Source organism: Lampetra fluviatilis, chromosome 7 (genome assembly GCF_964198595.1).
Source record: "Lampetra fluviatilis chromosome 7, kcLamFluv1.1, whole genome shotgun sequence".
Classification (NCBI taxonomy): Eukaryota; Metazoa; Chordata; class Hyperoartia; order Petromyzontiformes; family Petromyzontidae; genus Lampetra; species Lampetra fluviatilis.
Genome location: NC_136281.1, coordinates 5,796,490 through 5,820,601, shown reverse-complemented (window position 1 = coordinate 5,820,601; position 24,112 = coordinate 5,796,490). Strand labels below are relative to the sequence as shown.

Genomic DNA, 24,112 nt, shown 5'->3' with positions numbered 1-24,112 from the left:
TATTCGTCGTATATTGTTATTAACTTTATTTTTCGAGATGCCATATTGTCAACTTACAAATGAGTGACGTACTCTACCATTGGCAAAAAACTCCGAAGGCGATAAACAGTAATGCTTAGTACTGATGTATACATTATTGTTCTAGTCAAACCGTATAATGCACGTATTCTGTCATTTACTAGTTTAAACGCTCATGACAGAAATTCACCTTTGTTACGATGACGAGTGGTGTGCAGGCACTTACAATATAATTAATCTGCATTTAAGTTGGGGGGGGGGGGTCTTGATCCTGTTGTGCGTGGTGTGCCCGGACAGATAATCTCCAAGCTGCCCACGCGGTTATCGGGCAGACACACACAGGGCCAAAGTCTTCTGCCCAACAGCTGTTTTTTTCTGCGAGCCCCTTGATAAAGTTCGGCGTGGTTAAGGGGTGGTGGGCGCGATGTGTCTGTGCGCCCCAGCAGATGGGAGGCGAATGAGTGGTGTGGTAGGGTTGGGAGGGGGGGGTGGGCAGCTGGTGGTGGTGGTGGGGGGGTGGACAGGCGTGGGAGCGCCACGTTATGCCGCTGACAGGGGTCACTGCTGCGGCTTTATCGCAGGCCGCGCGAGGAGCGTGTGCGTCGTGCCGATAGCCAGCGCCGATGACAGCTGCTCCGTGTGACGAGTTGGCCGAGGCGTGGCCGCGTGTGCGGGGGCGAGGGGCCCCCGGCTTGCTGACCCAAAATGTTTTTGGTTTGGTGTCGTTCCTCTTCGTTTAGAAAGTGAAAAAAAAACGCAATTCGTCACATCGCCGTGCCCGACGCGTTTAAACGGCGGCGTTACTTGAAGGATGTTTCTGCTACGATCGTACGGAACAATCTCCCCCCCCCCTCCGACGCTTTTGTCCACACGGCAGTATAACTCGATCGGCAGGCCACGTGCGGTGGGGTAATATATGTGAATACTCTCACCTCATTCAAGGTGTCTGACCAGTGTGGAAGCACTGGCGGAGCCAGTGGGGGGGGTGGCTCGTGCCCTCCCCCCAATGATCCGATCGAAATCCCTAATTTCGATCAGATCATTTGGGTTAATTGTTAGTAATAAATCGGCATTTTGCGACCCCCACTGCCACTGTGTAGCATATTATTACGTGCCAGGGACTCTATGAGATGATAGGACAATAGTCTGAGTCCATAATTGGCAATAAGTAACGGCAAAGCGGTTATAAGTGACTCACAGAATTGGGCGCAGTTGCGTATACAGGACACGACTTCCCTGAAGGCATCAACACCTTCAGCGAGCGCGATTCCGATCACACAACGCGGTTCGAATTCGACCCTCGATCGATGGCTGTGCCATCGCCGCATACGCGTCGAATAAAAAGCAAGGGACAAGTCTTTACAACTCCTATCATTTTTCATTTCTGGAGGGGTTGCCCCCCTTCCTGAAAATCTTGGCTCCGCCATTGTGTGGAAGAGTAGGCCAAATACCCGCAAGATGGGCTCTCTAGGCCTTCTTCTGGTGAAAGCCTCTCTGCTAGAAATAGCGTAAGCCAGCAATTGCAGGGCTGCTCCTTCACCATAAAGTCTGCGTGCACTAACGTACACAGTAAGACAAGGTGACATGTTTTAAAAGAAAGTTTCCCATGACATTTGCGTGGTGACATTAAAAAAAATGATTGCGCAATTTCAGCGTGTTCTATATTCTATAGGAACACTGCTTTTGTGTTTTTTTATTTGATAAAACTTGGGGAACTTTTCTGGCTGTGATTTATAGGAACAAGGTAAATACTAAAATAAAAATTTAAATAATAATACAAATTATATTATTATTATTCATTGTTTCACCTACGCGACTTTACCGAAAGAACCAAAGAGTATGGATTCTTGCAATCACGAAAACTTCAAATCTAGAATTAAGTTAAATACTCTTCTCCACCGTCATCATTCACCATCGTCCACCACGATAAATCAACTGCAACAGACGTCCTCTTGTCCGCCACTTCAACGTTATTCGCGAGCACCGGCCGCCATCCCTTTTAGCGACGGTAACACCGCCGCCGTCGTCGATACGCTGCCTTGTAATTGAAAGAATATAAATAAGCTCGGGTGTTTTGCCAATGGCCAGGCCATTCAAAGCAGGGCGAGGGAATTTAAGTGACCTGAGGTTGTGGTTGTAAATGTTGGCTTTTGTGTTGTACAAGTTGTCTGTGCGCCATTGCAATAAGTAGATATCGCTGTGCCTTTTGTTCGCCGAGGCACGCGCTGTTTTGCTTTCCAGTTGTAAATTGGACTCCTTGGGTACACAGCACTAATGCACACGCTCCGTTGTTATATCAGGGTGTCCCCGGTTCACCCAGCCTTGGAGGTCAAAAATAAATGTACAAGTTGTTATGCATACAGGCGCTCCAAGGGTTGGTCTGTGCACGTACCGCATGCTCCCCCAGCATTTGGAATGACAGGTGGCATCGCACAGCGTTTCTGTTTAAACATTGAGAATACTTATACCCATGACGACAAGCTGGGGGACACACCAGCCTTTTATAGAGCACAAGCAAAACGGTTTCAACAACAAGCACGCAGATTGCAGTCATCGTTTGACGAAATGTGTACTGAACTGATAGTGCGCTAGTGGCCTGTTTTTGTGAGAAAATACCCGCGGGTAAATGTTAACGCACAACATTAGCTTTGGACGTGAACGAAAAAGACTCCCTCCTACTCCCAAGTCATCTCGTCATTGTGTAAATTTAAAGTGGCAACAAATGTCAAGAATTCACCCGTTATTTACAGCACTTCCAATGAGCCCTGATGTACTGCACCATATACGCTTAGTAAGACAAATTTAAACAAACGTTGTTTTCGTCAGCACCGCATATCAAAAGTGTTTTTCGTTCTGGAAAAAAATGTTAAATGCCGAAGTCAGTAAAACAGAACTTTAAAAATATATAAAAACCACATCTTGCCTCTGTCAACTGTTGAAAACCCATAACGTGTGTATCCATTTAAGAGCCGACTTACCAGTTGTCGCGTTCCATACAGTGCAGTTTTTAAGTTCATCTGTGTCGTAGCCAGGAACAAAAAAAAACCGACTGGTATGTCTGAGCAGAGGAAGGGGGCATGATGGATCGTCAGAGAAGCAGCTGGAGGAATAGCGAGGAAGTGAGAGAGGGGGGTCAGCATGGGGTGAGGGTGGCCAGTGTTTTCAGCAGCAGGTGCCGGAGCCTCTCTCTCTTGCGGTGTGCGCTCGTACGCGCGCACGTGTGTGTGTGTGCGTGTGACCTCCCCTGGGTCGACTCAGCCTCCAATGAGTACCTGGTGCAGTGTTTAAACATCGCCACTGTAGAAACAAAGGCCGTCGGGCGTGGTGCTGGCCACTACCCCCTCGTGTGCCGTTCCAATCTTCATAGGTGCTCGCTAAACAGCACTTGCTCCTTCAGTCTGTTAAGGCTATAGGGGTGTCTTTGTACGTGTGTGTATGTGCGTGTGTGTATGTGCGCGTGTGTGTGCAAATACAGTAGCACCGTGGTTATCGTGCTGCGCTACAAACTTGGTGACCTGGGTTCAATTCAGTGGTGATTATATGAATCGGTCCTGGGCTTCTGCTAGGCTGACTCAGCCTTAAATGAGTACCCCGTGCATTATATGAACATCAGCATTTGGGAGAAATGGGGTGGCCAGCCAGGCTTGGTGTCGACCAGATACCCCTTCAACCGCTGTGCCGGCCTTAACAGGTGGCTCGCGAACATCCACGTGCCATGCCGCTAAGCGAGAATCTTCGTCTTTCCTCTTCATGTTCGCGTGCAGACGAGAAGCCGGACTGCTCGGGCGTGCGCTGCGTCGTGCAGTTCTCCCCACGCTGCCCCGACGACTCCGTGCTCATCGAGGGCTTTGCGCCCCCGGGCCTGTGCTGCCCGCTGCCCAGCCGCTGCGAGTGCCGCCCAGCGGGCTGCGTGCGCAGGGCCTGCCCCTCGGACTCGCAGGCCACGCTCATGCGCAAGGCCACGGGGCGGCCCGGAGAGTGCTGCAACGTCTACGACTGCAAGCGCAGTGAGTGGCCACCCCCGCATCCACTTCCTCCCGCAACCTGCCACCACCCCCCCCCTTCCCCCACTCGACTAGCCCCCCGTCGGATTCAATGCCATGGTTAGTGGCATAACTTGTTGAGTGTGCAGGCAGTGCAACTGCACCGAGACCCAGGCGCCAGATTATGCAGAGTGGAGAAAGTCGAATTGGGATCCTATGTCATTCTTTGCGCCAGGACCCATGCCAACAGCGCGATACGCCCCCTGCACGTGGCGTGAAAATGCCTGTTTCCTTCCACGCAGGTGCAATTGTGTTTCCCTCCTTCGTCCTTGGCGTGGGACTCCGAGAGAATTCGGTGGCTACGCGAGCTGCCCACCCCAACGCACGTGGGGGTTTCCATTTCCCGTGAAGGTTTTAGGTCATTGTGAAAATTCCCTAAACTTTTAACTGAATAATATGGACAAAATAAAAATAAACTTTGTGGGTCTTTTGGTCATGGGTGACTTATTATGAACCAATTATACTCTCTGGATTAATTATTTATAAACAAATTATCTGCACAAGATTAATGCATTTATGTGTATTATCACTTCTCAATAAGCACAGGAGTGGAACGATTCAGAGCTACCTCTACCAACCCTACCTAAATCCATTTGATGATATCTTTTTCGATTCAGATTACACATCTATTAAATAGTAATACAAATTAAGTAACTCCTCCTTTGATTGCAGGGGTGATATTAACCCATTTACATACATTAGAGGCACATCGTTAAACATTGACTCTTAGATGTGATATGCAAAGCATGTATTGTGAGCTTTAGAATCAACAGTAAGCAGGGAATCCTTCCAACCAGCTGTGATCACTTAAAAAAGTTAATATTTGTAAGGTACGTAATAGTACACATGGAGAAACTTATCCAGAACAGTTCTTCTAGGTAAGCTTCTAGCTGGCACCATTACGTGCCATGTTAGATATTCTACACCAAAAGGCATCACAGGCCAGGAAACTATTGCCTCTGGTTACAACTTGTGCGATCGTTCGTGTGCCTTTTAAAAATTAAAAATACATGCGCCGCTTTTTGGGCGGCGTGCCATGCTGGGGCACCGCACGTGTTTTTGTCATTGTCCGTCGAGTCAGCAGTGAGTGCAAGCGCGAGCACTTTAGAGATAGTTTTTAAACAAACTCTTTATTTTACGTATATATATATGTTTACAACTAAAAATCCTGCCAAATAAAGCCAGTCGGAACACAAGAAGACATCCACTTTATATATTTTGAAAAAAAATAATCTTTCATTGAATACATGCGATTGTAGACGTTACAAAACACCCTGCCCCAGTGATTCATAAAATAAAAAAACAGCTGGTTTGATATTGTCACGTATACAGTACAAGCTTGCTTGGAGAAACCGTGATGTCAACAACCCAAAATAATAAAGTGGTTTATGCTGCTCACATTGTCAATGCCAACAGTCGACGGTCTTATGCAACTCCCGACAGACAGACAGTGGAAAGACGACACTCGCCATGAGATTACCAGAATGAGCTCTCTCCAGTGGTCTAATGGGTTCTTCTTTTTGTAACATTTGAGTGAATGTTAGCGACCTCTTGTTGCTGGTGCGAGTCACTTGAACCCATTGCACACAACAACACATATCGATTGCTGCACACGGCGTTGTATCGTGAGCTTGAAGAATCGATATTGATCATTGAACCGATGTACCCTCACATTCCTGCTGTCGCAGCTGTGTTTGCAAAATGCAAGCTACGAACAGCGGTGTTTTGTTTATAGTTCATAGTGCTGCTTTGTGGAGGCTTAAACCGTAATCCTCTTGATTTAAAAAATAACATTCCTGTCAGCCTTAGCTATAATGAGATGTAAAGGATTTTGAAACCTTATTGTGGCAGACGAGCAAAATATTTTTTTACCTCTTTGTTTCGGTTAAACAGAAGGGGTAAATGATCGAAAAATAAACTGATTGGAGTGTCGAGATGTTAACCGATACCTTTGGCCAGTTCACTGAGTGCTAGGTATGAATATCAAACCAGTGCCCTGCATTATGACTACCACCCCCCCCCCAGACAATCTGTTTTGAATTACTGCCGGACTTCTAAGTTTGTGATATGCAATATTTCAAAATGCTTTTAACAGCTTCGCAGACTTCATCTGCCAATATGGTTTCTATAATTATTTATTTTAGTTGCGAGCCATGTGGGATGTTCTTAAGGGTGCAGTGTTTATGCTACTAGCAAACCACACCGTGTTCAGAGCTCCACATTGTCTTTCTTGCTTTTTTGTTTTGTTCTGAGAGCTTTCAAAAGTCCCTCGCCACAAGTATGAACTATTCACATCTGGTTTTGTATCGGTGGGGCTTTCTTCAATTGACTGGGTCTGAAAGCCGTTGCTCTTCTACAAAGTGCCCTTTTTCATCTCAGCTCGGAATGAAATGAGTGCCCAGTCCTGTAATCTTGTTAGAATACTTTTTTAAAAATGTGTAATGTACAGCTCTGTAATTATTTATTCCCTTCGCCTTTCCGTCACAGAACTAGTTAGACCATACTTCACCACACTGGTACGTGTAGGTTCCAGAAGGGGATCGAGGATGAAAACAGTTTCCAGGGCCCACTAGAAATGTGACAATTCACCCCTCCAACATATTGGTTGAATTTTCACAAACTGGGGTCGCGATTCGATTCTGGAATAAATTATCTTCTGCACGTTATTGCATCATCTTGCTATTGTTTCAGTTTTTTACATCATTTGTACAGTTGTGTTCACATCATGAATACAAATGTAACATTCGCATATAATTAGCATATACTTGGCACACATTTCTTTTTGTTAACTCCTACGCGCACGATTCAATACGTGTTATGAGAGTGTAGGAATTTATTGTTTCATCGACAAATCAATGCATCATCCTCATCATCAATATTATGCAATCACACCTCCGATTAGCAGGGTGCGAAAGAAGTTCAACGTACACGCACAGCTCGCACGCGCCAGAACGTGGCACGCATTGAGCCGTGGCAGGGCACGGGGGCCTTGGCAAGACGAGCGAGGCAGCAGCCTTAACGCTGCTGCAGGGTCTCCCGGACTCCTGATGCATCTTGCCAAGTTCATCAATTTAGATTACAGCACAAATGAAGCGATTACACACTGAGCACACCTGATGATCACTAAACACCTGCCACGTGCCCCGCGTGACGTAAAGAGCACCATTTGGAACATGTCTAGCAATCAGCAGGCACGTGCAGTGTGTAACAACTTATTGCATTTGAAGAGAGACAATCGGTAAGCCTGGAAGGATGTGCCGAGGCGGCCCGAGTTCGAGTGTAGCTGGCGATGCTGCTGCGTTGGCAATGATGCACAAGCACAATTCATAGATTCAGCACATTCATCTCTAACAACATTGTGTCTTTTAAAAATATATATAATAGGCAAGGGCCATTTCCCGAAACACCGCCTGTTATATTTATGTAATTAAGGCCACAGTGTTGTTGATGAATGTGTTGAGTTTTTATTGAGTCCCGAGTGTTATCAGAAGTGGTCTCGGGTCCCATTCCGTCTTCCCCAACTGGCACCAGCCAACGTGGTGAAGTATTGTCAAACAACGCCCATTAGGAGGACTTCATCTAAGCAATAAAATACTCGACAAATGTGTTTCAGTATTTTAACACCAAAACTTGACGCGATAATATGCTCGTGTTCGTGAGATAAAATCCTCCGATGTTATTTTAAATGGATGTATTTAAAATCACTGTAGGTCATTCTCCCACATCAATATCAGTGCTAGACCTTGAATGACACCCACGTAGTTCTGTATAAAATAACAAATACCTCTGCTCTGTGCTTGGCAAGGTGCCATTATTTTAAAACGTACATAGCTGGTAGTTTACGGGTCAGCCCAGTTTAAGCGGGGTCCCTTCCCACTGGATCACGACTCAAGTGCCGGGGCAAGATTGCAAGCGGAGAAAATTGCCAGGACGAACGTTCAAATTGGTCTTGAACTTGGCAGTGGCCCAGTGTGTTTATACCGATTTCCGAGTCACATCAGGCACAGTCACTTGAGAGCCTGTGATTTACCGGGTTTGCTTTCCAGCAACATTAGGATTAATGCTCGAATTGCTATACACACATTGTTATCGGCATTGAAAAAATAGTTATAATAGACTGATAAACGTGTTTTACTTCATGATGTAACATTGAACTGGTGCACTGATAGCAGAATGGGGAGAACGTAGACAGAGGGGGGAATCGCAGTGGAAGACGAGAAAGATAAAATGTAGAGCATATCTCTTGCCACTTGAGTAACAACGAGTGCATTGCCACTCGCTTATCTGGAAGGTGAAGATTGTGGTTTGGTGAGACAGAACGTCAGTGCGTCGAAATGCGCGGCCGCTGATTCTCAGGTTTCTAGGCGTCACTTAAAAAAACAGCGAGTAATCTTACTGCGAAGGCAGTCAACCTGCCCACTTGCCGATTGCATAGATTAACAACAACCAAAAAAAATTGTCGTGCAAAAAAAAAACGACTGCACTATTTTTGGTGCTTGTTCCCTGGTCAGAGTGTTCCGTCGGTAGCGCACTCCTTCGTGGCGAGTGTGCTCAGGGCTTAATTTTAGCTGGGTCTGTCTGGGTCAGCGACCCGGAAAATATCCATGCACCCTGCACATCGCCTCCAGTATGCCTCTCGCGATGACCGCGGTTGCTCAGTCAAATTGCTGTATATGCTCTTAGCCATTTAGGCATCATGCGTGCTACTTGTGCATCACATCGCGGTGGCATTGTGGCACGCCACCGCCATGGTGAGAGTGATTGCAAACTGGAACCGCAGAGAGTGTGGGATCACGGTGGGGGGGGAGGGAATGGAGGGCAGGAGATGGGGGGGCTATGAGGATGTTTACGGGTCCAGCTCTTCTCCCCCGCACCCCCTCTCCCAGTGCGGGCGAGCGAGCGTGCGCACGCACAGTAGCTTTCCATGTGCTCTGGCACGCAGGGGTCGTGTTTCTAATTTTTTTGCACATGGTGCTTTTCATAGCGGTGCGCGCTGGAAGTAAACAGATTGTCGGTTGATGGCGTGCTCGTGGGTGAGAGCTGTAAAAATGTGTTTTCTCGGCCCTCGGTTGTTTTTGTCAATGATGGACTCTATTCCACACGTGGAGAACATTAAGCCATAACTTAAAGCATGCACCTATTGATAACATTCCTTAACCAAAATCCACAAGGAGCCCTGATGCATTGCTGTATATGCAAACCTCCAATTTATTGGTGGGACTGAATTTTCTGAGCAAGGTGTAAAATGTGTGCTCGCGTAAACAAAATGACTTGGCTATACGTTATTTTACTTACATGCTCATCTGTCTCTGTACGTGCATGTCTCTGTATGTGTCCATCCGTGTGTGAGTCTGCTTGCACATGTGTGCCTGTGCGCAAATATCTGCGTGCATGCGTGTGTGTTTCTGTGTGTGCACGCATGTGTATCTTTGTACTGTGTGGGGAGCGGTGGTGTAGCGGTTAGCACTGCAAACTCGGGCACCCGAGTTCGATTCCCGCTCATGGTCAACACCAATGACCATTATTTGAACCGGGCCTGGGCCTCCCCTAAGTCGGCACAGCTTAAAACGAGTATCTGCTGCTGTGTGTAAAAATATCACCGCTGGGGAAACAAGCCGGCCTTCATATGTGCTTGCTAGCAACACTTACCCCAACAGTCTGTCAAGGTTATATGGGGGATCTTGGTCTTTGTCTTTTGTCTGTATTGTGAGGAGCGGTAGTGTAGCGTGTAGTGCACTGCGCTATGAACCTAACGATACGAGTTCAATTCCCACTCATGACCAACAACAGTGGAGAATATCTGAACTGGTTCTGGGCCTCCCCTAGGTTGACTCAGCCTCAAATGAGTACCTGGTGTGGCTGATCATGTAACAAAGGTGGCCGGGTGTGGTGGGGGTTGTGTGGCCACACCACCCCCTCATGTGCCCGGCCGGTCTTCATAGGTGCTCGCTAGCAGCCCTTGCCCCAGCAGTCTGTTAAGCCTTCACGGAGGATCTCTGCCTTTCTCTATCCGTGCATTCCCCCTTCTGCCGCGATCTGCCTCGTGGGCTCCTCCAGCATTTGACTCGGACTGCAGAGGGGTGGAGTGCCCTCCCGTGCTGGACGTGAGCTGCCCGCTGGACAGCCAGCCCACGCCCGGCAAGCTGACGAGGGACGGATGCTGCGTGCAGCCCGACTCCCTCAGGTAGGTCGATCGCTCAGTGGCTCGCTGACTTGCTCGCTCACTCACTCGCCAGTTCTTACGCTCGCTCACTCAATGAGTCACCACTTTACTCCCTCCCGGGTGGCATATCCAACATTGGCAGCCGTGTCTCTTTCTGTCTCTCTTGGGATGTGTAATTGACATCCCGAAGACTGCTGTTTTTCAATACCTAATTTACATTCAGATTTTTTTTGTGTTTAAGTTGTTGATTCATTATTTTGCTGCTGGTGGGCAGTCTTACGTAATTATTTTATTAATTGTGATGTGAATGAAAATTGTACTCCCTGTGGAGAGGGTTATGGTCACCATTTGCAGTTCAAGTTTAAAGACACAACTCCTAGCTAGCCGACATGAGCTTGAAGATTAGAAAAGAGACTTGATATTGCCAGGTGTATCATTATAGCCTTCCGGTAACATCAATTCAATACGTTTCCGATTATATTAATCCAATGACGTCACTGAAATGCTAAAATAAAAGTCGCACTTTAAAGTATTTGTTCTCCCGAAATAACTTTCGAGGACATGTCATAAAACAGGGGACACACACACATATACCCCAAGTGTGCAGCTGCAGCAACAATAAGACCTGGTGTTTTTCGTGTAAGGCTTTCCTCCCACTATGGTTGAACACATTTGTGCATTAACTGTGTTGACCATAATGGAGGGACATTTTTAAATGTCATCAAGAACATCCAATATCAATCAGTGTCGTATCAAGTTGTTTTTCTGTTGTGGACTAGCCCATATTGTAAATTGGCTACATTGATCAAAGGATTTTCTAAACTTTGAAGGCTCAAACCAGAGCAAAAAACTGACTATTTTCAAATATGCAAAATGCATTTTGCAACTGACATCCTTGAATCAGCTTTCATACTGCTAAGTTAATCCTTCCACACACAAACATGCATTGAACAACATCATATCATCCACCGTGTGCTTGTTTTGAGCCGCGTCGCTCCTTTAAACACGGGCTTCAAAGCCTCGTCGTATCCCTTGTCCTGTCGCGTCGCGCCACCCAGGTGCGTGTGCGGCCCTTCGGAGTGCAGCAAGCCTGAGTGCGAGGCGGGGACCGTGGCCAGGCTGCTGATCCGCGGCGATGGCACGCCGGGGCAGTGCTGCGACGTCTACGAGTGCGTCAAAGGTAACGGCTCCCCCGGAGCTCCGCCACTGACTCACGTCCGCAGCCTGTGACTCGATCACCCCCAGCGGAGCCGTTGCCTTCGCTTTACAGATCCCCGCTGGGCAGGAAGGCATTCGCCGAACGAAGCGGTTTAATCTGGAGGAGTGTTGTAGCAGGAAAAATATTCCGTGTGCTGGGGCTTGAGTAAACAGCAAAGATTGTTGGGTGTAGTCGATGGCATCAACAGGTTAAAGGAATGAAAAACAATGTCTGTTATCTTATAGATTAGCAACCGGATAATATATATATTATATGATACAAGTTTAAAGCTTCACATGTAAGAAGAAACATGCATGAAAATCACGGATATGCCCTAAGTGTCAGCGCTGTGGGGATGTAATATCATAAATGACTGGGGTGGTACATGATGATGAGTGCATCCTCCTGATTTTAAAGTGTTTTTTTTTTGCTCATCAATAAAGATTGAATGTTATTTCACACAGCGCAGCGACACTCGACAAGATAAGATTGTGTCTCGAAAAACACTTTTTTTTTCATCAGTGTTATCGACATACGTTGATTAACACTACCCCCAATCACTCCACGAACACAGATGAATGAAAACTTACTACACATCTACTTACTTTAATTTAAAAGCACTTTACAGCGAACGGCAATATTCCCAGCAGTCTGTCCGAGGGGAAACAAGGGGAGGGGAGAGCGGGGGGTTGGCAGGGCTGGGGGGGAACTCGTCACTCACGCTCGTGTGCGCGGTGGCGACGGTGATCGCAGGCACGGGGCGGACGTGCGCGTTCAGCGGCGTGGAGCTGGCGGACGGCGAGACGTACCGCCTGGACGCCTGCCGCTTCTGCCGCTGCCGCGCCGGCGTGTCCTTCTGCTTCGCGGCGCAGTGCGGGGAGCTGCGCTGCCAGCGCTACTATACGCCGCCTGGGGAGTGCTGCCCGGTGTGCGAGGGTAAGCCACCGCCGCTGCCACCGCCGCGCACGCTCACACGAGGTGGCGCATGCCGGGTTTTGCAAATGCGATTTCACTATTTTTTATTTTAGCAGGTGAAGCCCACTGAGCTGTAGGGCTCTTTTTTTTTTCAAAGCGACCTGGCTATCACAAATGATCGCTCATCGAAGTTGCTTATCACACGGACATTTATTTGCAGGCAAATGCTTTAAACACGTGTTTCTCAACGTGGAGGGGAAAACCCGAGGGCCCAGAGAAAAATCCACACGACCACACCACGGGGAGAACATGTTCGCGACGCTTCTGTGGCATGCGTGAAGTCTCAATAATGAAATCGATAAGTCACGTGTGATATCTGACATTATGAGGATTATTATTTTAATGTTATTTTTTTATAGAATAACTCATTTTATGGGTCTTTTTATGCACCAAAACTGCCCAAGCTTTCTCTGAACATGAGGATAATATATGCCAATTATTATGATAACAATGATGATTATTGCTGATTAATCATTACGATGATGATAACAATCCCGACGATGATGATGATGACAATTGCAACGATGATGGTGACTGTTGATGGTGATGAAAATGATGATGGCCACAATTGATCTTGGTGATGACGATGATTGATGATGACGACGATTGTTGTCAATGTCGACGATTACGATATTGACAACAATGGTGAAGACAATCGTGCCGGCGATGATCCCAAGCGCTCTACTCTGCCCCTCCGCGCACGCTAGACGCCATGACGGCTCCGAGCAACCCGGCTGGCTGCTTCGCTGCGGGGGAGATCCGGGCGCACGGCGCTCGCTGGCGCGAGGACGACTGCACCTTCTGCCGCTGCGTGGACGGGGAGCCGCAGTGCACGGCGACGGCGTGCGGCCAGAGCTGCCTGCACCCCGTCAAGATCCCCGGGGAGTGCTGCCCCGTCTGCGAAGGTCAGGCGCTGGTCCGATGGCGTCGCCCAACGACTGCTCCCGTCTCTGTTGAGCAGCGTGCCCTGCGGTGCTTCCGTTGATGGGCGAGGGACCCAATCCTCGAGTGGCTTTTCAGATTGTGCTGTCTGGTGTTTTTTTGCGGCCACCGTTTTTGAAATTTATGACTAAAAACGTAGTTGTCCGCTCACCTGCCCACTTATCTCCTTGCCCATCTGCACCCTTACCTGCCTCCCTGCCTGTGTGTATGGCTCTGGCTAGATACACTACAGAGTATAGGGATATAACAACAATGGAGAAGTGTTCTGGGAAAAATTACTTGATAACAGCTTATTGTCCAGAAAGCTGAGGTTTTATTGTTTGAATTGGATGAAATCAATGAGTTATTAGGTTCGTTGGGCAGCTGTCTGTGGGGAGATGAAGCAATGAAAAAACTATCAAAAGTGGATTGCAAAGTGTTCCAGTGAAGCTGAAGCACGGGTTACTTTTAAAAAACAATAACGGTGGACTTACCTACTTTCCATCACGATTACTTCCTATACTACTTATTTATTTTCAGGTTTACTTTTCCTGATTCGTCCTTGCATGAGTTTTGTAAATGAAACACAGTGCCATCCAGTACGATTTGGATTTCTACATTGTCATCAGTCTCAAGACGCTGTACACAACACGGAGATGTGCATATCAAGTGGCGTTTGGGAACAGTAGGGCACACTTTTTTTAGCGGAAGGCAGTGAGTGAGGGGCCAGAATGCTGTACGGCAGCGAGATGACATGAATGGTAAAGTGCCACTTCAAGACATTTCATGGAGAAGAGAGGCAGTCAGCCATATACGGAGTAGAAGAGGAAGGTCTGGAGCCTGAACCTGGGCAGTGTATCAGGGATCCCGCAGTGTAGATGGCCGAAGGACTGAATTCCAGGGTCTGGGGCGCAGGGCCGGATTAAGGTTCTTGTAGGCCCTAGGCACTTCTGTTTCATAGGCCTTTCATTCATAACTTTCTACAGTGAGTACTGCTGCCCCTTGTTACTACTACCGCCGCTGTCACTCCGCTTGTTTCATGCGTAGGATAAAAACGCCTTTTCTTCCCTTGCACTACTCTCTATTGAGAATGATATTTTGCGAAAAAACACGATTTTAAGATGTTATTCATAATTTTGCAATGAAAAATCTCCAAAAGTTCATCTCCGGTGTTCATTTCTCTCACCTTATGAAAAGAAAACCGTTTGATATTGACATGACTCTGCCTCTTTGTATATACACTTGCTAAATATATATATACATATATGTATTCTAGAAGATATATTGGTTACATTTTTTTTATCATACAAACAAAAATACATGGTCACGTTTTTTTTCGTAGGCCCTTTAGTTTTTTGTAGGCCCTGCAGGCACAGTGCCTACTGTGCCTGTTGCATTAAAGGGCCCTGATGTGGGGCTTCTGCACAGAGGGATCAACTTTGCCATCGAATGGAGGATGACTGGGTCGTTGAGACAAGACCGTGGTCGCTTGAGCATAGGGCACATAAAAGCATAACTTGGGAATACAATCCCGTCTGCCTGGATTTAAATTTCACCCATGTGGTCAGGGAACAGCAGGGAAAGGTCACGCGGTGTGTAATCCGCAGAAGGGTTGTTTAAAGTTCATTACTCCGGGCCATAGATTTTTTGGGACGTTACCAGGTTATGAAATCTGACGTCGCATCAGAATCTTTGTGGCGAGCTCACGCCTCGGTAGAGCCCTCACCTGGATTACACACGGCCATTCTGACCGCCGCACGTAGCCTGCAGTGCCAAGTCTTAATTAGTCAGTTAACGGCCGGTAAATGGCTTACAACGTAAGGCTATTAGCAGCAATCCTGCGGTGGATTTCGATGTTAAAGCGCGCAGGAATGCAATCGCGGGACACTTCGGCAAAAACAGCGCTCAAGAGAAAAGTCATGGCGAAAAACAGCTGGAATGCATTTCTACAATTTTATGACAAAATTGGAAACTGTTTCTAACATAGTTTCATGATGATACCTGAATGAAATACATGAGCATCTTCCTTCCTGTTCATCCCGTCCGCAAATAAAAGTCATTGCCGTAATTCAATAAGCGTTGTGCTGCTCGTGCCTGCGCCCATTTGCTGGGATGAATACGTCGTGTTTTCACTGCAATTTGCCGAAAATCCAGTAAACAGATGTTATCGGGCGCAGGTCTGGCCGCGTACGGCACATTCATGTGGGCCCCGTTTGCTGGTGAAGTCAGTGTTGTTATTTACAGCTGAAGCGTTCGGGCCGTTGAGCTTCGCCGGAATGTGTGGGAGGCGGTAGATATTAATCTGGTAAATGCTGGAGCAGATTAGCGCGCAAGTTATGTGTAAACCTGATGGGCCCCGCGAGCAGGAGTTTGCTTTGGCAGCAAGGAGAAAGAAAACTGGTGGGGAGAAATAATGAGCTTAAGGGTCTTGGCGCCGGAAAGTGAGACTGCCCTTTAGCTTCTGCTTTTCATCATTCCCGTCGTGTTTCAGGCTGACTCTCTCCCCCCCCGCCCCCAGACCTGCCCCCCTAAAAAAACCTTGACCATTGCGTTTATTACGAGCGTGGTGCTGCTGAAGCGCTTTGCTATCTCCGTTCGGCACTGCGGTGCGGAGAGAGCGGTGCGCGTGGAGACGCTCGCGCCTTTGTGGTGCCATGAGATGATTATCTTAGGACTCACTGATCCATTGCAATTTATTTGCGCGCTATGTACGGCAGGAGCGATTATCTTGCTGAGTTACTTTTTTTTTTCAAATCTCTGTTGATTTTTACGATTTGTCTGGGTTTGTTTTTCTTGCGCTGAAATACGTAGGTCGCCGTTTTTAAACAAGGCTCTTGTCTCAGTAAGCTCCTGCCTGCTTATAAAGTCCGTGCATGCATGCATGTATGTAAAGGGATGTAACGATGCATAGATGAATGTATTGACGAATACTCTTCCACTCGCAGAGCCGACACTGATCACCGTGGTGCCGCCCGTGTGCCGGGCCGTGGGGAACTGCAGCCTGCGCGACTCCGACTGCGCCCACGGCTTCCGCCTCGACTCGCACGGCTGCCGCCTCTGCCAGTGCAAAACGAGTACGATGCACGGCCGGCACCGCACCACACTCACAGCACAGCACTGCACATGCCATGGCACTGCACCACACTCACATACCACGGCACTGTACACACCACTGCACCGCACTCACACAGCACCACATCACACTGGCGCTCACACACCATATCACCGCACCTCACACACCACAGCACCACACTCACACCACAGCACCGCACTCCGCATCGCGTCGCACGCACATGCCACAGCACTGCACGCACCACAACAGTGCACCGCGCTCAAAGAGAACAGCACCACACCGCAATCACAGAGCATCGCTCTGACGCACCGCACCACACACACCACGCAGTACGGCACGCAGAATGACACCACCCTGGCCCACCGTGCCGTGCACGCCTGCCAAGCGCGCAGCACACCACTTGTCACCACGCACACAAATGCACAACAACTGCCTCAACCCATGTCACAGCTCAGCCCTGTGTAATATTACACACTCACCTGAGTTCAATACCTGGCCATGGCTACATTAGTCACAAGTGATATCTTGACTGGTCCTGGGGTCCCCCTTTTCGCCAGCCCCCACTAACCAGCGTGGGGAAGTATGGTTAAACAACCCCTATGACTGACACAGTGTGGGAAGGCCTTTGTTCAGCAGTGGATTGACAAAGAGGCTGGAAAAAAAAGGCCTGAAATTGTTCATCAATAACAAATTATTCTTACTTTCAAAGTATACATGCCCAATCATGTGTGTAGGCACCTGTTGTTTACAAAATGTGTTTATTATGGGAGTTGTACACACATTTAGTTACAAATGTTACGCTTAGATGAATGGGGCTGGACAAATGAGATAGAACAAATGGAAAACACAACCAAACAAAATATCTTGAAAACAAACAAATCAATCCACAAATCAAACCATGGCCCCTTCTTCATGACAATTATTTTTAATTGCCAGCACTGAATGATTACATGATCTGTACACTGCAGCGTATTTATATATCCGTAACGCACCGATATACACACAGCAATGTTCCACCTCATGCCCACATTGTGAATTCGTCACAACCCATGGTTCTACAATTAAAACACAAGTGTGCGATGACAACTGCGCAAGAATTCACATCACAAATAAATGCCACGATGTTATCGTCGTTTGCACGTCGCAGGCACACAACTCTCACCGGTAGCTAGATTAATCCGCTGGCGATTGGGACCCACCTCTCACCGGTAGCTAGATTAATCCGCTGGCGATTGCGTACGGTAGACACATAATGTTTGGAATTTGCCAAAGCCTCTGCCTTTTTTTGATCGCAATGCCCAAAATTCCGCATTTTTATTTATTTTACTATAAAAAAACTGACCTTAAGTAGGACGGGAAAATAGAAACAGACCTCTTGTCTTAGCATCAAAGGAAAAGGGTGTGGATCGTATAATGGGGAACTTTTCGTTTGTGTGATCTTGAGCCCAAGAGTATAAATCAGAGCAACTTCTCGTCGTGCGTTGTCGTCGGGAAAGTGCCCAAATATGAAGTGAGGATAAATTGCCAACCAGCATGACAGATTATATACTGTGACTACGTTTTATGTAACTAAAGCGAATGATGTGGGCATTAAAAGTATAATGTCATTTTGATTTATGTGGCATCTAGATAAATGGAATGTGTTAAATTATACACGGAAATACCACGCCAACACACTGGCTATATATCTCTGCAGCAATGTCATATCGTCCTGGAGGGACACTTATCAACCTCTTGTAAACTGAACGCTAGCACCTTGTACTTAAAATAAACCAATTCGTTGAAACCACTTTGGTTATACCTTAAAATAAGACATAAAAATTATTACCAATTTTCAAAACTATTTAAACTCCAAAAAGTACATTTTAATTTCATGTAAACAGAGGAGTGGAGCGGTGGCATAGCAGGTAGCGCACTCGGCTGCGAGCCCAGTGACCCAAAGTGTTTGATTCCTGGCCATGGCTAACATGGGCGACGAGTGACACCTGAACCCGTTTGTTTCCTTTTCCCCATCTGCCACTGGCAAACATGGTGAAGTATTGTCAAAGAACCCCCTATGACCGACGCAGCCGTGGGGAGGCTATCTAGCGCTTCCTTTATTTTTAAGCCCTTTCCACCAGCAGCAGCAGCAGCAGCGGAGCGGGAAATTGCAGGATGGCACCTTCACACCTTCTCCCGTTTGCAAACGAATATGAACCGCGGTGTGCCTCCTGGCTCTGTGCGTAGAAGCGGAGGCGTGCGCTGGGCTCATGGTGGGCTGCACCCTGGACTGCCCCTTCGGCTTCGTGCTGGACGACGCGAGCGGCTGCGAGAGCTGCCAGTGCCGTGCCAAGGCCCGCAAGTGCCGCCCCACTGCGTGCGACAAGCACTGCCCCTACGGATACATGTGAGGCACAGCGCCGGCGCTTTAGTGTCAGTCTCTCGCGGTGACTGTGTCCGTGTCTGATTTGTCCGATATTATGAAACCACGTTCCACATAGACACGTGTAGGATATTTACTGAGTGATCGGTATATTGTGCGTGATGTGGGTTTCGGCGTTTTTGAACGATAAACTCTCTGCGGATGCGTGGACATCACTGTTAGCGCGTAATGCTTCAACTTGTGGCGATGCTCTTTTTTCTCGTTTATACCGTCTCGCCTGCATTGTTTTTAATTTAGCTCCGACTGGTTTGTATAGTTTTGTTCGCACCGTGAACACAAACGTGTAACTAGTATATCATCGGCATATCAATTGCACAAAGCATAAGCATCAATAAATAAAAAAAATCCGCACACAATTCAACGTGTGTGTTGCGGTGCATAGGAACCGAAACAAAATATGCAAAGTAGGAAACGCCTTACCCATTGTCTGCCCCGACGGTTATCAGGATGAACAAAACGCACGAGCAATAAGAAATCCGGAGCTATCGCCCGGCGGCGCTGCGGTATCTTAAGGGAGCAGGTGGCGGTGGTGGCGGCCGCCGCAGTGCTGTCACCGCCAAGGTTTACGGCTGTGCTCTTTGCCAGGACCAACAAGCAGGGCTGCGAGGCCTGCCGCTGCATGAAGTGCCCTCCCTCCGCGTGTACCAAGCAATGCCTCTTTGGCTTCCAGCACAACAGCAAGGGCTGCCAGGTCTGCAAGTGCAAAGGTGCGATCGCACGCGGGGAATGCCAAGAACTGCTGAGCGCGCACACGTGAAAATAAGTAACATTATTTTATTTATTTTTTCTTCAAATCGCAGTGGCATCGCATGAAGTGGTTTTTGGAACATCTTTAGTGGAACCTCGGTAGCCGGGTTTTTTTTTTTGAAGTGCGTTGTCAATCAATTTTGGTGCTTTGAAACTGGTTGTATGGGGAAAAAAAGTATTACGCTGAAAACCAGTTCTATTGGAATAAAATCTATCGCACGCACAGCAAATTCCCGCTCGTCGACAGTATCTCAGGTTTAAAAGGTACGAGCGGTGTTTCTTACCAGAAAAATATTCTGCAGTAAACTCGGCATCTATTTTCAAATTCTTTTGCTCTTTTTCTTAGCTCCACATCTGCCAGAATACCCTGGTTTGGGTTGAAAGGTGGCCCATGTTTTTCCCAGCATAGTAATAATAATTATTATTTATCTAGGAAACTCTCACTGTTTGAGATTGAGTTTATTTTATTTGTTGCGGATTATCCCGTTTAGCCAGTTTGCCCGGCTATTTTACAAGGGAGATTCGTAGTGCATGAGCACAGCAGCTACACAAATTTAAAGACAAAAACATCAATATTGCAGAGAACCAATGCAGGGTCCTTAAGGCATGTTGAACAACTAACAAACGAAATATTTGATGCCCATAAACGAAACACACGCACATTAAAGAACAAAACAGTGCAAGAATTGTATGACAACATGTGCAAGTAAGCTTTATATTCTAGTCTAACAGTGACAAAACGCATGTGAATCGAACAAACAACAGTGCAAACATGTGGGAGCAACAGATGCCAGAACAAAGTTAGGCACAGGTACAAGTATTCTTTGGTCTCGGAGACATAACGTCTATTCTGCATTGGGATGTTTGGCCAATGCCATTGTATGAGTGCCACATCTTGGCCACTCCACAGCCCAACCCCTACAACACACATGCTACTCTCAGGCTCCCAAGATCCGACAAGATCGAGCGCGTTCAGGGTGCTTAGTTCAGAGGCCACGTGGTCAATCTGCCACGTGCCTCCCTCAGGACCTCGCCTCCCGCACCCAACTCACCACAGTGCATGGCTCGTAAGGTGGTTTTAATAGGGTTGTAGGTGTATCAGAAGAATACACCACGTGATAGTGTTCTATTGAATTCAATGTAGACTTTGTATACGACACAACAGTATTCTGGTCCAGTTGATTATGGAAAAAGAGCTTTATAGCTCATCGGATTCCTCCCGTCTAAATAAAGATTCTGATATACAACGTACCCTACGTAACATTATATACTACATTCGAGTGCATTTAATTTACACTACATTTTTTCTTTTGGCGGTATGTCGTACTGTTTTTTTTAACCGGTACACACACCAACTCACACATCCCCACGCTAACCACTGCTGTGTGGTGTGTGGTTTCCAGACAGCCCAGTGCTGCCCAGCCCCACGCTGCCCCCACTGCGCCCTGGCTCGTGTCTACTAATGGACGGGCGCCGTCGATCTGATGGAGAGGCCTGGCACGACGGCTGCCGGGAGTGCTACTGCCACTCCGGGCGGGAGATGTGTTCCCTCATCGCGTGCCCAGCGCCCGTTTGCACCAACCCCACGCTCAAGCCCGGACGCTGCTGCCCGTCGTGTCACGGTACGTGCTGACCGCGTGTTGCTGCCACGGCATGTATGTATGTGTATGTGTGTTGAACGTACGACAACGTGCCGCGATTCCATTGCTGTAGTCACACGGATCGCTAAAGAGCAAAGTCTCGCCCAGGCAGTATCCCAGTCACTCTTGCGAATGGGACTCAGGCTGGCCTCTTTGAGTTGCCATCTTGTCAAACAGATAGACTTGGCTTGACATGCAGCGGAAATGTGGCACGTTCATCAAATTGCCGAGTGAGCACACATCCATCCTGGACAACCCTGACAATGTGCAGACAACTCTCGATTATCTGTGGGTGGATTTTACACGGTATATTGGTTGAAGAATCAGCTGCTGCTCACTCGTCCGAGGTCAGTGCCCATGTGACCGTGGACATGTCAGAAAATAAACCAAATTATTTGAGAACAGTAAAAACAGACAAAACACCTTGCGTATCCACCCCAATTTGACGTCGGTAAACAATAAATATGTATTTTTATATAGAAAGTTTTTATTGAGGTACGTACACAAATCCGGTACAACGCACGGGCGCCGGGGACACATTCGTCTATGCGTCTGACTTTCCGGAGCATCTCACGTACAACACAGAGCATACGGTGCCTTATTTGGTCAACCGCACGCCATTGCTGTACAAGAGCGATGCCCCCCAGCAGCCGGCCAACGTCACGTGGTAGCACGCGGCTCACGTCCCGCTGTCGGCGTGCGTTGCGGTCAGACGGCAGTGACGAGGATGAGGCGGATCCCAGCGAGGAGGCGGCCGTGTGCCACTCGCCGGGCGGGCAGTCCTACGTGGAGGGCGAGACGTGGCCCATGGACGCTTGCACGCAGTGCGCGTGCCACGGCGGGCGCGTGCTGTGCGACAGCGAGGTGTGCCCTCCGCTGCTCTGCGCCAGCCCCGTGCGAACCCCCGACTCCTGCTGCCCTCACTGTCCAGGTGGGATGATGCTCGTTATCAATCGCTCGGCCTCACTTATTCTTCATCGACCCCTTGGTCTTCGCGATCGTTGGGGCACATCTTCTTTTGCCCGCTCCATGCGCTACTTCTCCGATCTCTCTCCGCTCTTTCTCTGTCCACTCTTTGATGTTGCTCTGATGCGAGGTCTGCCACACATCCTCTTGAGCCTTCTTCTACTTATCGTTCCATCACCATGTACAGTCTGTCGCCTACTCGTCCTTCTTACACATCCATAAAATATTTTCTGTACAGAACTATCTTGTTTGCAACATTGTCTATGAATTGCTGATTAAATGTATATGGGGCACTTGAACATTGAAGTGTTTTTTTGGGAGAAAAAACATCTTAATAACCCACAAAATACCAAGTTAGGTTATCTAAAAGAAAGGGGGGGGGGGCGGTGAAGGGGAATGTGGATTTTCATGCATTTCCAGGAAACCCCTGATTATCTCACAACACTGAGTGGAACAGATATGTGGGGTTTTGTCGTTTGTGTTCCAGCTCTACCTGAGCCCATGCATCGAAGCAGTGAATTAAATAGAGAGCACAAATCAAGCGTTACTGAAAAATGTTCCTTTCTCTCAGATTTTTTATGAAAAATCGTGGCAATGTCTCTATCACCAACACTGGGGAAAATCATAAATACAATGCATCTGGCCATTTAGGCAACATGCATATCTGGCACTAAAATGATCAATGTATTTTATTACATTGAAAACAAGCAACAGCACTTGCTTGTGTGTTTCATTATGCACTGATTGATAACTGTTCGTAGTCATATCTAAATAACTAAAATGTGTTGAACTATAAAGTTGTGCCCTTTTATGTAAGTGCTTTCCTGTGTTTTTCCTCATTGAATCTTTCATGCAACGGGCCTACGGGGAGAGCGTGGCCGAGTATGTGGGATTTATGCGAGTGGTCCCAACATGCCGTCATTACACGGCCGAACGCATTTGGCTAATTGTACAATCTGGACGGGTTGTGTGAACAATGGCACACCAAGCCCCAAGGACAGCACTTTTACATTATCAGGATTACAATTCATTGAGCGGCTTACAACTCCAGGCTCAGTAACCCAGCAGAACATGGTATTTCTACTGTCGGCAGAATATGTTTCTCATGGTACTGCAGCTCGATTGTTGCAACTCACTTCTCTACGGGACATCTGGCAAGAAACATTACCGAGCTGCAGTGTGTACAAAATTCTTTGGCTCATGTCGGTAATGCAAGATCCGACCATGTCTGTCCATTGCTCGCTGAGCTGTATTGGCTTCCGGTTGCCGAAGTAATACATTTTAAGGTTACACTCATTACACACAAAGTGCTTGCCACAAATGAACCACAATACCTTGCTGATCTCGTCAAGGGGGATACACTATTACGCAAACTCCGGTTATGCTCGCAGCGGCTTTTTGCTCACTATCGAACAAAGACAGTCACTGCAGCCATCTGGAATGCTCTTCCTTCCGATATTAGGAAGCCACTTGGAGCTATGTTCTTTTAAATCTAGATTGAAAGCTCACTTCTGTAGAACTGGTTTTTGCATTAAGTTTGTTGTCCTTCCCCTGCACCTCCAATTAGCGTGGTTGAGGATATACAGTGCCAAAGAAGATCAACATACATACATATGTACGACTATATTGTAATAATAATAATAGGGACCGTTATTTACCTAGGAAAACCTCAGTACTATGAAATTAGTTGTTCGGCATTTGGGAGGTAAGTGGAGTGCCCAGAGAAAACCTATACATATGGTGCATAACACTGAAGAATGTCCTATCCTGGCCACTTCACATATAAATGACAGATCAGTTCATTTCTCAATTACGTTTGTTGTAGCGCAATTCACGACTCCGAGGTAGGTTGCTGTTAGGGGCTCACGCCACGTTTATTTAAGGGCTTACGCCAGGTTGTTAAGGGCTTGTGCTGAACCAAAACCCCCCTAGCCAATAACTCCCCA

At 47.5% G+C, this 24,112-nt stretch overlaps 1 protein-coding gene across 2 annotated transcripts in view; it reads left to right on the top strand.

The window, feature by feature from the left end:
- The window catches only part of CRIM1 (cysteine rich transmembrane BMP regulator 1), a 75,901-nt gene that overhangs the window by 31,778 nt on the left and 20,011 nt on the right, over positions 1-24,112 (top strand). For both annotated transcript variants that reach the window (XM_078858288.1, XM_078858287.1), the window contains exons 3-12: positions 3,783-4,025; positions 10,119-10,245; positions 11,283-11,404; positions 12,176-12,358; positions 13,105-13,302; positions 16,264-16,392; positions 18,618-18,777; positions 19,399-19,520; positions 20,964-21,182; positions 21,913-22,131. In XM_078858288.1, the coding sequence (XP_078714414.1) occupies positions 3,783-4,025; positions 10,119-10,245; positions 11,283-11,404; positions 12,176-12,358; positions 13,105-13,302; positions 16,264-16,392; positions 18,618-18,777; positions 19,399-19,520; positions 20,964-21,182; positions 21,913-22,131 (1,722 nt within the window). The remainder of the gene's footprint in view (positions 1-3,782; positions 4,026-10,118; positions 10,246-11,282; positions 11,405-12,175; positions 12,359-13,104; positions 13,303-16,263; positions 16,393-18,617; positions 18,778-19,398; positions 19,521-20,963; positions 21,183-21,912; positions 22,132-24,112) is intronic.